This window comes from Orycteropus afer, unplaced genomic scaffold (assembly GCF_000298275.1).
Source record: "Orycteropus afer afer isolate SDZICR_OR568_19922 unplaced genomic scaffold, OryAfe1.0 scaffold00006, whole genome shotgun sequence".
Taxonomy (NCBI): domain Eukaryota; kingdom Metazoa; phylum Chordata; class Mammalia; order Tubulidentata; family Orycteropodidae; genus Orycteropus; species Orycteropus afer.
Window position 1 is genome coordinate 27857898 of NW_006921593.1, and position 15299 is coordinate 27873196.

Consider the following 15299-nt stretch of genomic DNA (forward strand, 5'->3'; position numbering starts at 1 on the left):
TTATGATTTAGAGTTTTGTTTCACATTATTCCATTCTATCTGGGACCTCCTCTTGTGATCTTTTTCAGAGCAGTCAGCAATGGTAGCCAGGCACCATCTAGTTCTTCTGGTCTCAGAGTCATGGGTGCTGGGGCTCACATGGTCCATTAATTCTTTGGATTGTTTCTTTGCATCTTTGATTTTCTTCACTCTTCTTTGCTTGGACGGGGATAGAACAATAGTTGTACCTTAGATGGCTGCTCACAAACTTTTAAGATCCCAGTCACTATTCATCAAAGTAGGATGTATAACATTTCTTTGTGGACTGTGGTATGCCAACTGACCATAGAGTCCCCTGAGACTATGGTCCTGAGCCCCCACACCCAGCAACTCATTCCCTCAAGGTGTTTGGTTATGACAAAGAAGACCATCTCTTCTTGGGCACAGGCCCGTTTCTAGGATCAGAGCTGGATCAGAGGCAGGCCCAAGGGGCTCAGGAGTGCAGATGACGAGACACAAGCCACATGGTTCGTTACGGTGGCATCCGTGCCCCAGAAATGGAGACCCACCACCTGAAGGACTCAGGCACCCCCTCCTGCCTCTCTGGCCAAGGCCTGACCCAGGGTGACTTCCCCACTCCAGAGATCTGCTGTTCCCAACTCCCGTGATTGCCAAGCTGGTGGGACCAGGGCTGTGAATCCATTTGATGCCTCAGTGTCCCTAAGCCCATCTCCTCTTCCTTGTTTTGTTCCTAGAAAGCTGAGTGTAAGCGGGATTCTGAGTGAAAGATGGCCAATAGCTAGGAGCTGCTGGACAGCCGGAGGCTAACATCTGTGTCGACCTGGCCTTGGGAAACTTTCCCTCTGTGATAGTCAGGGTTGCCAGAAGGGTGAGGAGGGGCTATGAGATAATCACTCGCCTGACGCCTCAAATGTTCTACCTAGGTATCCTGGAGGGTCAGGTCCCGAACAGGGAGGCAGCAGGGAGACAGGAGGATGTCATTGGGTCCTGGTGGGACATCCGGTTGAGATGATCTCTAGGGCCAGGGCACTCAGAACTCCTCTGGACAGTACAGGAGCAGACCTATGGCCACTGGACCCCCCCTTTGGGGGTTACCCTTTTACCCTGACAAGGTCTTGAATTTGTTCTGAATTCTGGGTTAATGTTGTGGTGACTATAGAAATTTCTGACTGGCTGGAGCCATTCCACCTCTGTAAGGCGGGGATGGATCTTTCCTGGGCTCTGGCAGGGGCTATGTGTGCAGGGTGTGGGAGGGTGGTGGTGGGTTTTGAAGTCCATTCAGAGTGTGTGCAAAGTGTTTGTGTGTGTGTGTGAGAGAGAAGGAGAGGGGAGAGAGAGAGAGAGAGAGAGAGACACCAAGACTCATCGGTGGGGGTGGGGGAGCCTAGGGGAAAAACAGGCACTTCCAATTTTGATTGAATGGAGATCATCACACCCGATGCTTCCTGTTCTTGGCACCCTGCTGGCACTGTGCCAACCTCGGCATCTAGCACCTTTGTGTAAGTAGCAAACTGGTTGCCCACTCACTCTGTAGGAAGAGGAACTGAAGCATAGAGCCCCACAGCTCACTAGCAGCCCTTCTGGTCCTGGACTTTGGCCTTAACCCTTCCCAGCGCTTCTCAAAGCGCTATCTCAGGACCTGGAAGCCCTGGAGGGCACTTGTCAAAACTGAGGATTTCTGGACCCTGCCCCAGACTTGGTGAATCAGACTCTCAGGGAAGAGGCCAGGAGCCTGCATTTTAGCCTGTGAGGCCCAATGTCTCTAGGGTCTCAGCACGTTCCTTGGAGGAATAACTGCCAGCTGAGATGGGGCAGCAGGAAGGGTGGGCAGGGAAGGTCCGGGGGGTGGGTAGTTTGGGAAAGCAGGAGGAGACTGGGGTCTGGCCCCCTCGTTCCCTTTTCATTATCCATGTGGTAGGGTTTCCAGGGAGCTCTGGTAGCATAGTGGCTAAGACACTTTCCTGCTAACCAGACGGCTGGCGGTTCAAACCCACCAGCCACTCCTCGGAAGGAAGGTTGGGCAATCCTACTTCCGTAGTGATACTGCCTCGGAAACCCAAGGAGGGGTCGCTATGAGTCGGGTTTGACTCGATGGCACATAACAACAACAGCAAGGGGAAGGAGATAGGAGGACATCTGAATGGATGAGGAGCAGCATATTTGGGGTGAGGGAACATAGTGATGAGAGGGGCGTACCTTCCTCTCTTAGTGATGAGAGGAAGACAAGCGAAAGGGGTTAGACTGTGGCCTGTTCTCAGAAGCAAACAGGGGCCCTATGGTAGCATAGTGCCTAAGGCACTTGATTGCTAACCAGAAGGCTGGCGGTTCAAACCCACCAGCCACTCCTCGGAAGGAAGATGGGCAATTTACTTCTGTAGTGATACTGCCTCTGAAACCCAAGGAAGGGTCTCTATGAGTCGGGGCCGACTCCACGGCACATAACAACAACAACATGGAAGCCAAGGACAGTGGTATGTCTCTTGGGGGCTCAGGAAGATGGCCTGGCTGTGGGAGGTGGGCCTGGGGGTGAACGAGGCTCCCCCGGTGGGAGAGAGGCAGAGACAGGCAGAGACGGTGGTCCTGGGCATGGGGAGGAGTGAGAGGGAGGAGTCCTGGCTTGGGGGGCGGAGGGACTGGCGCCTGGTTCTGGAGGCTGGGAGAGCTGGAGCCCCCTTTTGCTGCACGTTGATTTTGAGAGGTTCGTGAGACATCCTTAAAGCTGCATCTGAAATGTGAGGGAAGAGGAGATAGGCACTGGGGGGACACTGTGAGTAGGGAATTTTTAAAGTCAGGGCAAGGGAGGGTGGGGCCAGTGCATCCCTGAGGCTCAGTTTCGTCATCTGTGAAACGGGTTGTTGGGAGGGTTCTGGGAGAGGCGCTGCTCCCGGAACACAGCCTAGTGTTGTGTGGGGCCTGGGGGCCGCTCCAGGAGAGGGCGCCCTGGTCCCGCGGCTCGGACGGCTCGGGGCGGCACTGCTCCCTGGCGGCGGCCTGGCCGAGGCGCCGGAGTCGCGCCAGGCGGGGCGACCACGGGGCAGGCTGCTCGTGGGTGGCCCAGTCCGTCAGTTCGCCGGCGCCCGGTGCAGAGTCTGTTGGTCAGTCTGTCCGCGCGCTGAGGCTGCTCGCGCCCCCCGCGCCGGCCCCGCGCTGGGCGGTTGGCTCCCGGCCGGGTCGCCCCGCCGACGGCATGGTAGGTGCGGGGAACGGCGCGGGCATCGGGAGCGGAAGGGGCGCGCGGGTTGCCCCAGGAACGCAGAGCGGGGAGCTCCGGTGCCACGACCCTTCCTGGGGCTGGGGTGGGGGTGGAGAACCGCGCGGAACCCTAGACGGCGCCTGCGCGCTCCGGCTCATCCCTGGGTGGGGGGAGTGGGAAATGTGGGAGTGGGTGAAGATGGACCCGGACCCCAGATGCGGGGGCTCTGCATGGGAGAGGCAGGGAGACGGGGGGAAGCGGGCTTCCAGGGTCTGGGGGGAGACCTAGATGGAGGACCCTGGAAGGGGAGCGGTGGGTGCGCAGGCACGGGCTCAGTGGGAAATAGAGTTGACAAGGAGAGGACCCAGGATCGAGCCTGAGGCGAGGGCTGGGGGGAACTGGTCCCACCAAGAGGCCAGAGTAGACTCAGGTGAGTATCCGGCCTTTCCTGCTGGGGACACAGGCCCCCAGAATTCTGCGTCAGCCCCTGCCCATCTCCTCCTGGACTCTGTCCTTCCCTTTCCATGTGGGAAATACGGATGGTGCAATCTGGATTGAACAAGCACTTAAAACACATGCCTGCGAACTTGCTGGGTGTCAGCAGACCCTCACAGGAACTGTGCGGTAGGCTCTGCTGACATCCCATTTTGCAGATGGGACTGAGGGGAAGGCACAGCTGGAGAGGGGCAAAGCCAGGCTCTGACCGTGTTGAGCTCTCTGGCCTGGGTTCTTCGCCATTATACCCAGTGACTGGGCAAAGAGATGGGGTCTTGGTTCCCTAATGCTGCTATAACAGAAAATACCACAAGTGGTGGCTTTAACAAGCAGAAATTTATTTTGTCACAGTTCAGGAGGCTAGAAGTCAGAATTCAGGGCCGGCCCTGAAGAAGGCTTTCTGTCTGTGTCAGCCCTGGAGGAAGGTGCTTGTCTCTCAGAGTTTGCTCCTGGGTGATACCTCTTATACCATGTCTACCAGGCTCTCAGCACCCGGACCCTGAGTCCAGAGGACACTCTGCTCCTGGCTCCTCTTTCTTGGTGTAGGAGGTCTACCTACTGTTCTTATCTCTCTTCTTTTATCTCTTATGAGATATGAGGTGATACAGGCTGCATCCCAGGGACACTTCTCTTACCTCTGATCAGGGCTGTGACTCTAATCCCCTTCCAGCTGATTGGCTGATCCTATCCCATCCAATCATGGAGGATGATACTGCCATATTCCTGAAAATCATGGCCCAGCCAAGGTGACACATATTTTGTTGTTGTTGTTGTTGTTATGTGCCGTCGAGTTGGACCCAACTCATAGCAACCTCTCCTTGGGTTTCCGAGGTGGTATCACTATGGAAGTAGATTGTTGCCCTATATTCCTTCCAAGGAGTGGCTGGTGGGTTTGAACAACCAGCCCTCTGTTTAGCAGTCAATTGCCTTAGCCACTATGCTACTAGAGCTCCTGACACATATTTTAGGAAGACTGCTTGAACAATTTCTCTTAGAAAGATCAGCACGAGGCTGGTCCCCATGAGGGGGAGGTTGAAGATGTCCCAAATGTCCAAACTACCATGCCACTCCATCATTTCAGACATTAACTCCTCCTCCTCCTCCTCCTCCCAGTAATTTCCCCAGTCTTAGGGTTCTGTATTTCGCTGTACCGCCTCACAGAACTCTCAGACACCCAAGGGTTCGTCTCACGTAGTAGTGGTGGAGGCTGGCAGGCTGGCAAGTCCCGGGTCCGTGAGTAGGTCTGGAGGATCCTCCCAACTCTCGGGGTTTGATGAACCTCGATCAGCAGATCAGATGATGGCTCCTGTCCCAAATCCAGGGGTGAGATGAGGATGATCCAAGACACAAAGCTGGAGCAAGAGGAGAGCGAATCTTCCCAGGAGTTTCCTAGGTATACCCTCAAGGAAGCTAAGGGTGGTGATTTGAATTATACCCTCCAGCAAGGCAGGACTCAAGATACATTCCACCTGTGTTGCCCCAACAGAATTAACCTAAATCCCATCACAGAGTCAATTGCCAGTCATTATAGAGGAATGACTACTACCAGCTGCCCAGTCAAGTTGATACCTGACCTTAACTACCACACCACCCCAAACAGGCATGGATAATGGGATTTACAAAACATCACAGAATGGAGGACAATGGCTAGAAGAGCCACATCAAGCAATTCACTGCAAAGACACAATTCAATCTATGACATGGGGAGTCCTGTGGAGAAGAGGGACTCCCAGAACTGGTAGTATCAAGAATGTCAAATATGACAAGGGGCAAGGTTATGGTCATTGCTTGGTCACAGCCAGCTACCCAGAGGGACCGAGTAGTTGATCCTGCGGGCTTGGGACCATAGTCGCAGGGGACATCAAGCTCAATTGGCATAACATACTATACAAAACATTGTTCCACCTACTACTTTGGCGAGTAGTGACTGGGACCTTAAAAGCTAGGAAGCTGCCATCTAGATGCAACAACAGGTCTCTCCTCGTCAAGAAGAAAGAAGAAAACCAAAATTAATGGAAACAATCAGTCCTAGCGACTGGTACACCATCCGATCTGCAACCTATACAACTATGAGACCAGAAGAACTAGATGGTGCCCAGCTACCACTGCCATCCACTTGGAAGGGATGTAGGAGATCCTGCATAAAGAGGGAGAACAATGTGGTACAAAACTCAAAATCATTTGGAGGCAAAAAAAAAAAAAAAAGAAGAAGAAGAAGAAGGTGGGGACCAGGTTTGCTGGTCCAACAGAGCCTGGTGTAACCACTGAGACTATGGCCCCTAGCTGCCCTTCAGGTCTGGAATTGAACCCACAACTGTGGGTTCCAGCCAAAGAAAGTACAGACATGTGAGTTAAACATTTACCTCAAGTAGACACACGCCCTGGAGAGAACAATCATGGGAGAAGGAAGGGCTGCTTATGCACAGGGAGATAGCTCAGGGTGCAGAAGAGTATGAAGGGATGGACACTGGGAGGAGGTAACTATGGGGAGGAAGTGGGAGGGGAGCTGCTGCATTGTAAATTTTGGTCAATGACATGAGACAAAGTATATGTGAACTGCTGTATGAAAAGTGAATTTACTCTGTAAATCTTCACCCAAATCCTAATTAAAAAAAAAAAATATATATATATATATAAATATAAATATAAATATAAATATAAATATATATATATATATATATATATATAAAGAATGTCAAATATTCTGACTTTGAACAGTTCAGGCACCAGAAAACAAGAGCCAACATTTGGATCAAGCATTCTAGTTCAGTCTTTTCATTCTCCTACTTGGTCCCCACAGTGAGATGCATATAAGCCCAGGCTAGTCTCAGTGTCAGGCAGGCCCTTAGTGTTAATGCCTTTTATGGATAAAACTCCCTGGATCATCACAAGAAGGAAACAGCCTCAGAGAGTTGCTGTGCACAAGGTCCCACAGCCAGGAGTTGAGGGAGGCTGGATTTGAAGCCATGCACTTACTTCCAGAGCCCTTGCTCTCAAAGGTGATGCAAGTCTGCATGCTGTGCCCATTTGACAGATGCCCAAACTGAGGTCTGAGTGCAGATTGAGACTCTGAGGGCTTCTCTTTCACTCCATGACTTGAAAGGGGAGACACAGGGGAGACTGTCTGGCAGAGCCTATGCTCAACAGGCTCCATCCTTTATTCAAAAGTTTCAACAAATTTGAAATTGATGTATCACAGTGTATCATTTTCAAGATGTAAATTTTAATATAGATATTTAATTGTGGTAAAATATATGTAACAAAAATTTTCTATCATAACCATTTTGATGTGTATAATTCAGTGACATTAATTATTTTCACCATGTTGTGTTACTGTCACCACGATCCATCTTCAAATGTTTTTCATCCTCTTAAACAGAAACTCGGGGTCCCTGGGTGGTGCAAATGGTTGAGCACTCAGCTACTAACCCGAAGGTTGATGGTTCAAATCCACTCAGAGGCACCTGCAAAGAAAGGCCTGATCTGCTCCCAGAAGGTCCCAGCCGTTGAAAACCCGATGCACAGTTCTACTCGGAAACACACGGGATCGCCAGAGTTGGAACAGACTCAACGGCACCTAGTTTGTTTTTTGGTTTAAACGGAAATTCCTTAAGTAATACCTCCCTGTTTCTCCTCCTCCCAGTGCCTGGTCACCACTAATGAACTCTGGTGTCTGCAGTTGTCTTTTCTAGATGTATCGTGTAAGTGGGATCACACAGTATTTGTCCTTTCGTATCTGACTTACAATGTTTTCTTCTAAGTGTTTTATGGTTTTAGGTCATTAATCCATTTTGAGCTAATTTTATGTATCAAAAAATGCACTGCCATCAAGTCAGATCCAACTCATAACAACTCCTCCTCAAGTTTCCGAGGCAGTATCACTACAGAAGTAGATTGCCCAATCTTCCTTCTGAGGAGTGGCTGGTGAGTTTGAACTGCCAGCCTTCTGGTTAGCAGTCAAATGCCTTGGGCACTATGCCACCAGAGCTCCATATATCAAAAAGCAAAACCTAAACCCACTCCCATCCAGTCAATTCCAACTCATTGGGTTTCCAAGGCTGTTAATCTTTATAGAAGTAGCTTGTCTCATCCTCCTCCCATGGAGCTGCTGGTGAGTCTGAACCACTGATCTTCTGGTTAGTAACCAAATGTCTTACCCACTCTGTGTGGGTTGAATTTCATTCTTTTGCATGTGGAGATCCAGTTGTCTAGCACCATTTATTGAAGACACTACCCTTTTCCCATTGAATGGACTTGGCACCCTTGTTGAAATCAGTTGACCACAGATGTATGGGTTTATTTCTGGATTCTCAACTATATTTCGTTTGTCTGTTGTTAAAATGGCATGGAGACATGTGATCTCCTCTGACTTCATGAAGGGAAGAGAAAATCACCATCAACATCAGCCCAAGGCTGATTCCTATGAAACAGAGGTCAGACATACCTGCTCTTCGACGTTTTTACCAGTTCTGACAGCAGCCATCTCTGTCATGTCGCTCTACTTCTCCACTGGGTTTAATAATTTGTTGCAACAGCCACATAGGAATCAGACATTTCTCACAGTTACAGTGTTTATAGGTGAAGTGGCAGCTTACAATTCAGGATCAGAACAACTCAGGATACAGTTCGCTGCCTGGCCCTTGGCCCCTTGACCCCTTGGCCCCTTGGCCCCGTGGCCCCTCTGCCCCTCAGCCCCTCAGCCCCTCCGGCCTTTTGGGCCAGCCTGGCCTGCCCCGTTTAGGCAGGTGTTGCAGAGCTGTTTAGCTCTGCTGGTAAGAGCCCAGAGGCATCCCACTCTGCCAATGAGCTTGGCCGGAAGGCACTCAGCTCTCTCACTCCGTGGGCCAGAAAGCCTGCTGTGCCAGGTCCTGCTGATCTGCTAGTTCTACCCTCGCTGGCTCTCTGCCATGCTTGCTGCCTCTGCCATCTCCGGTGTCACAGTTCTCTGGCTCCTGAGTCTAGGAGGTTCTCAGCACAGGCATTCTGGATACAAAGGATGTGTTCCACTCCTACTTATTCTTTCTTGGTAGTAGTAAGGTTCCCCTCATCCTCATTAGGGTTCTATACACCTTATTTCTCTGACCCTACCCCCACAAGGATGCTATGCACCTTATTGGTGTTAGCAAGCTGTCCAGTCCCCTCAGTGGGTTGCATGTTGTTGTTGTTGTTAAGTGCCATCGAGTCATTTCCGACTCATAGTGACCCCATGCACAGCAGAATGAAAGACTGCCCGATCCCGCGCCAGCCCCACAATCCCTGCTATACTTGAGCCCATCATCACAGCCACCGTATCAATCCATCTTGTTGAAGGCCTCCCCCTCTTTCGTCGACCCTCCACCCTACCAAGCATGACATCCTTCTCCAGGGAATGGTCCCTTCTTACAACATGACCAAAATAGGTGAGACGAAGTCTGGCCATTCTTGCTTCCAAGGAGCATTCTGGCTGCACTTCCTCCAGGACAGATCTGTTAGTTCTTTTAGCAGTCCGCGGTACTTTCAGCATTCTTCGCCAGCACCACAACTCAAAAGCATCAACTCTTCTTCGGTCTTCCTTATTCATTGTCCAGCTATCACGTGCATACAAGGCGATTGGAAATATCATGGCTTGTGTCAGGTGCACCTTAGTCCTCAAGGAGATATCCTTGCTCCTCAGCACTTGATACAGTTCCTTCACAGTTGACTTTCCCAATGCTACACGCCGTCTAATGTCCTGACTGCTGCTTCCGTTGGCATCGATTGTAGAACTAAGCAACGTGAATTCAGTGGGTTGCATAGCCCTACTCAATCTTTTCATGGGAATTACGAGATGATGGCTAGAAAGGCCATATAAAAGTGATCCATTGCACTGTGTCTATATGTCTATCCTTACTCTAAGATGGACACTTACATCTCTGAGACTGTAGTACATCTTACAGTGGATGGCAATTTTTTCTTTTTCAGTCATAAAATAATGCCCATCTTAGCACCAGTGGCCCCTTGGGTGTGATGAATTATGACAAAGCCAGGATCCACCAAGTGACTTTTCTACGTCTTTCTTCCTTCTGTTCCACAGGCCCCTTTCTGCCTCAATTGCTCCATCTTCCTTGAAGATCTGTCCCCGGAGGATACAAGGAGCCCTGTTCCCTGCAACGGCACCAGGGCCTGGGGACTCTTTGACCCCGAGGACCTGAACTTGACGGACAAAATGCTGAGACTGAAGTACCTGGGACCTCAGCAGACAGACCTGTTGGTGCCCATCTGTGCCACATACCTGCTGATCTTCATGGTGGGCACCGTGGGCAACGGGCTGACCTGCGTGGTCATCCTCTGCCATAAGACCATGCGCACGCCCACCAACTGCTACCTCCTCAGCCTCGCCGTGTCAGACCTGCTGGTGCTGCTCGTGGGCCTGCCCCTGGAGCTCTACGAGATGTGGCACAACTACCCTTTCCTGCTGGGCGCTGGCGGCTGCTACTTCCGCACACTGCTCTTTGAGACGGTCTGCCTGGCCTCGGTGCTCAACGTCACTGCCCTGAGCGTGGAGCGCTATGTGGCCGTGGTGCACCCGCTTCAGGCCAGGTCCGTGGTGACGCAGACCCACGTGCGCCGCGTGCTCGGGGCTGTCTGGGGCCTTGCCGTGCTCTGCTCTCTGCCCAACACCAGCCTGCACGGCATCCAGCGGCTGCACGTTCCCTGCCGAGGCCTGGTGCCCGACTCTGCCATCTGCACCCTGGTCCGCCCACGGGCCCTCTACAACCTGGTGGTGCAGACCACCACTGTGCTCTTCTTCTGCCTGCCCATGGCCACCATCAGCGTGCTTTACCTCCTCATCGGGCTACGGCTGAGGCGCGAAAGGCTGCTGCTCAGGCAGGAGGCCAAGGGCAGGGGCGCTGCCATGGCCAGGTCCAGTGACAGCTGCAGGCTCCGGCGGCGGCTGCAGGACAGGGGCCGGAGGCAGGTGACCAAGATGCTGTGTAAGTGTCACTGCTGGGAACCGTGGGCTGAGCCAGCAGGATAGGAGGCTGGGGGTTCAGGGCTGCAGGGAATGCTGGTGTGTGCTAGGCTGATGGAGGCCGAGTGTGTGGTTTGGGGTAAGCCTCCCCACACCCTGTGAGTGTGTGTGCACATGTGTGTGAGTACTCTTAGATTGCCCTGCTAGAAACGTACACCAAAGAGAAATGTTACTGGCTTGTGGCAGGATCAGTTACATAATTTGTGGGGCCCAGTGCAAACTTTAAATTCAGGGCCCTTGTCAAAAATGATTGAGAGACGGCAACAACAGAATCTTGGCTCATGGGAGCAAACCACAGAAAAGTGTGTGCTGTGATGTGTGTGGGTGTGATATGTGTGAAGGCATGTGGATGATAGTCAGGGACGTGGGCCTTCCAGGTCTCTTATCTTTGCTCTTAAACATGTCTCAGTCCCAGGTCCCTACTCTGTCATCCAGATGCCTTCACACACATACTACACCACACCACACACCTCTCTGTGATTTGCAAGACAAACTGATACTCATCAGCCCAGCAGCATGGCCACAGCAAAACATTCCCCTTTCCTGAGGCACTTCCCTTAGTTGCTATTGAAAAGTCCCAGAGGAGCGTTCTGATTGGTCGGGTTTAGGTCATGGCCCACCCCCTCGGCCAGAGTGGCAAGGTGCTGAGGAGAGCAGCTCCTAGTGGAACCACATGGTGGGAAAGTTTCCCCCAACAGGGTAGGAGCATGCTGACCCCAGAAGAAGGGAGGGATTCTGGGGAGACCAGATGATGAATTTCCTCCGTGAGGTGTCTGTGGCTCTCTTGAACGAGTGGGATGTACACAGGAGTGACAATTCCTTTGTAAGAGGCTGATAAAGAGGCCTGTTTGTGAGAGTCAGAGGCCATCCTGGGTGGCACAAATGGTTTGTGCTCAACTGCTAACCTAAAGGTTGGGGCTTCCAACCCCTCCAGCAGCACTGCTTCCATGAAGTTGGCAGCCAGGAAAACCTATGGACAGTTCTACTGTGTAACACATGGGGTCACCATGAGGCAGAACCAACCCCATGGCAACAGGCTTGGTTTTCTGGTTGGGTGTCAGAGCCCAGGAGAATCAGGACAGAAGCCCATGTGTGGAATGGTGCAGCCCAGGGCCCACTCAGCTGGGCTGAGGCTCTGCTGACCTTACTGTGGCCCAGACCTGGCTCTTCTCCAAAGCAGTCACCCCTGGGAAGCAAGACAAGCTGTTACTAAGCAGATCTACAAGCAGATCCCTTGCCACCCCACTCCACTACGGCCCAGCCCACCTCAGCAGGCTCTGAATCAGGCAGGTGGATGAGTCAGGGCATGGTTGAACCCACTGGATTATGGCCAGCCAACTGGGGACTGCCTTCCCAGAGGGCAAGGCCACCTCTCACGCCCTTCAGACAGGACTGACCCCAGAGCTCTGGGCCGGCCTCCCAGCTCAGCATGAGGCTGAGGCAGGACAGGCATGGCCTGTACCACTCTCTGCTCATCACCCACACCCCAGAAAACATGGCAGAGTCTGTAGCTGGCATTCACTGCGATAGACTCTACCTCCAAGACAGTGGGGAGCTCTGGTAGCATAGTGCCTAAGGCATTTGACTGCTAACAAGACGGCTGGTGGTTCAAACCTACCAGCCCCTCCTTGGAAGGAGGATTGGACAATCTACTTCTGTAGTGATAGCAGTGAGTTCGGTTTTTGGTTTTGCCAGGAGGGTGGTGGGTGTTTCCATCTTGCTTACTGGCCTGGGGCTCACTGGCCTTCTTCTCCCCACACCCTGCTCATCCATACTTTCTGACGGCCTGCTGCGCACCAGGCTGCGTGCGGACACTCTGTAAGCAATATCTTGTTGGAAACCTGGGGTTGTGAGGAAAGCCAAGCTAGAGTGTGATACGGAAGACACTCCAGGGAAGGGCAGCTGGAGAAGCAAACCCGAGAAATAAACAAAAACCAAGGCAGCCCCAGAGGCAGAAGCCCAGGGAAGAGCCTGGTTGGTTAAGACGAGGACTCATGGGAGTGAGGGCTGGGCCGGCCTGTCCTGCCTGTGACAGGGGTGGGAGGGTACGGGTCCCCTCTCAAGTGAAGGGGACTTAGTGCTGGGCACTGGGGCTGGGAAGGCTTTCAGGGCCAAGGCAGGCATAATGTGGTAGTGTAGTGTGTGTGGAGGGTATCATGTGTTTATGCGGTGTGCATGTCATGTGATGTGGTATGTGTAGTATGTGCTTGTGTGTGGAGTGTGTGTGTTTGTGTGGTATGTGTGGACAGTATTGTGTGTTTATGTGGTGTGGTGTGGTATGGTGTGTGTATTCGTGTGGTGTGTGTGTGGAGGGTGTCATGTGTTTATGTGGTGTGTGTGGTGTGATGTGATATGGTGTGTATGATTATGTGCTTGTGTGGAGTGTGTATTTGTGTGGTGTGTGGAGGGTGTCGTGTGTTTATGTGGTGTGATGTGGGGTATGTGTATTTGTGTGGTGTGTGGAGTGTGTGTGTTTGGTGTGTGTGGAGGGTGCTGTGTGTTTACGTGGTGTGAGGTAGCGTAGTGTGATGTGGTATGGTGTGTTTGTGTGGTGTGTTTCTGCGGTGTGTGGAGGGTGTCATGTGTTCATGTGTGGTGTGTGTATTTGTGTGGTGTGTGTTTGTATGGTGTGTGTGTTTGTGTGGGTTGTGTTTGTGTGGTGTGGTGTGTGTTTGTATGGTGTGTGTGTTTGTGTGGGCTGTGTTTGTGTGGTGTGGTGTGTGTCTCTCACTCTCTCTGGCTCCACAGTCCTACCATCGACTGCTCTGACCATGTGCCCTTTTTTTTTTAAATTGTGATTTGGGTGAAAATTCACAGAGCAAATTCACTCCCGGTACAGCAGTTCCCACGTGCCCATTCTCCTGCCTCTCTCGCTTATGCCTCAGGGGCATGGCCTCCAGCGGGCACCCAGAGTCAGCCTTAGCCCCACAGTCTGCACCCTGTTAATGCTTCAGCACCCACAGCTCAGAGGCACCTGATTCCTAGTCCATGGTGAGAGACTCGTCAGGTCAGCTTGTATCAGGTGTCCACCCCGTCCACTCGGCAGTGGCCAGGAGCCAGCATGGGGCCCTCTGCCAGGTCAGTGAGAGTGAGGTGGCCAGGGAGGCAGACCTCCAGATGCAGGGGGCAGTGGGGGTCTGTGGGATAGCAGAGGAGGCGACAGTGTGGCAGGCCACAGGCAGCCTGGGAAGGAAGGCTGTGAAGGACTGCAGTGCACTCAGGTCTCCCTCTCTGCCCCACAGTTGTACTGGTTGTGGTGTTTGGGATCTGCTGGGCCCCATTTCACGCTGACCGCCTCATGTGGAGCTTCGTGGCCCAGTGGACAGACGGCCTGCATCTGGCCTACCAGTACTTGCACGTCATCTCTGGAGTCTTCTTCTACCTCAGCTTGGCTGCCAACCCCGTGCTGTACAGCCTCATGTCCAGCCGCTTCCGAGAGACCTTCCAAGAAGCCCTGTGCTTTGCAGCCCAGTGCCGCCACCACAGACCCCGCCACAGCTCCTACAGCCTCAATAGGGTGACCACAGGCAGCATGCTGTGTGATTTGGGCCCCTCGAGTGGCAGGGCCCTCCCTCTGGTAGACAGTGGTCCAGAGGGGCTGCAGGAAACTGACTCTCCCGGAGGGAGTCTTGAAACAGCTTTACCGGGAGGCCAGGGGCCCACATGCAGTGTGAGGGCCTCGACCTGCCTTCTTGTACAGGGACAGCTTCATGGCTTTCCCCCTGGAAACTGACCAGCACCTCAGTGACTTCTGACCGCCCACATATTGGAGGGCAGTCCTGAGAGAAAGAGGAGTGGTCCCCGACTGCTGTGCTAGGCGCTGGCCTGTCCGCTTCCACCTCTCAGAAGGGACATGAAGGTGCGGCCTGCCCTCCCACCCCCAGGACTCCCAATCCGCCTGGTTAAAATGCTTTCCTGCAGAAACATGGCCGTCAGTTATAGGGACCCAGTGTCCTCCCCTTCCTCCGCCCCATCTCTACTTTCTAGAATGTTCCCTCTGGGCCCCATTCTCTTCTGTTTCTTATCGAGCCTCTGTGGCTCTGGCCCGTTTGGTGCCTCTCTGACTTTCCACTTGCACCTGCCTCCTCTCACTAGCCCCCAGCCTCCCTGTTCTGCTCTGGGATCTCTGCCTGGTGGGACTGCTGGGGTGGGGCAAGGGCACCTCAGGGTCCAGGGAGTCTGGATCCACTCTCTACCACCACCTTGTCATGGCCCAGCCAGTCGCCGCCTCGGTTCCCAAAGGAAAGGGCCCCCGGCTGCAGTGTTGGCGTTGGTGCTTTAACCGTGGTTTCTGTGTGTGCTGAGGTCATTGCCTGTAAAGAAACTGCTGATCTCCTCAGATGAACAAGATGGAAATCATTCTCTGTGTTCTTATTGCTTAACCCCCACTTCCTCCCTGACCTCCACATGCTCCCTGCTCACAAGAGCCTCTCAGGGCTTGTTCTTTGCTTATCCCAGAAACTGGCAAGGAGGAATAGGGGAATGTGGAGTAAGGAGCCTTGGCATAGAACTGAGGGCCACCGGTGAGCAGAGCTCCCCCCTACCTCCCCCCAGCCTCACCTCAGTGCAGGTGGCTTGGGGGCCTGAGGTGAGCAGAGGGCTGGACCTGGCTGCCCAGAG

The 15299-nt window shown here is 52.9% G+C and overlaps 1 protein-coding gene across 1 annotated transcript; it reads left to right on the forward strand.

The window, feature by feature from the left end:
• The first annotated feature begins 503 nt into the window (after positions 1 to 503).
• NMUR1 (neuromedin U receptor 1) lies at positions 504 to 14412 on the forward strand. The gene is made up of 5 exons (XM_007943832.1): positions 504 to 643; positions 735 to 744; positions 2930 to 3190; positions 9741 to 10641; positions 13922 to 14412. The coding sequence occupies exons 1-5, from the start codon at positions 504 to 506 to the stop codon at positions 14410 to 14412; spliced, it is 1803 nt and encodes a 600-aa protein (XP_007942023.1).
• Positions 14413 to 15299: the final 887 nt, after the last annotated feature.

Coding starts and splice junctions, on each gene's coding strand:
- NMUR1 (XM_007943832.1), top strand. CDS start 504: ATGGTTCGTTACGGTGGCATCCGTGCCCCAGAAATGGAGACCCACCAC. Junction 3,191..9,740: donor GTCGCCCCGCCGACGGCATG/GTAGGTGCGGGG, acceptor TCTGTTCCACAG/GCCCCTTTCTGCCTCAATTG. Junction 10,642..13,921: donor GCAGGTGACCAAGATGCTGT/GTAAGTGTCACT, acceptor TCTGCCCCACAG/TTGTACTGGTTGTGGTGTTT.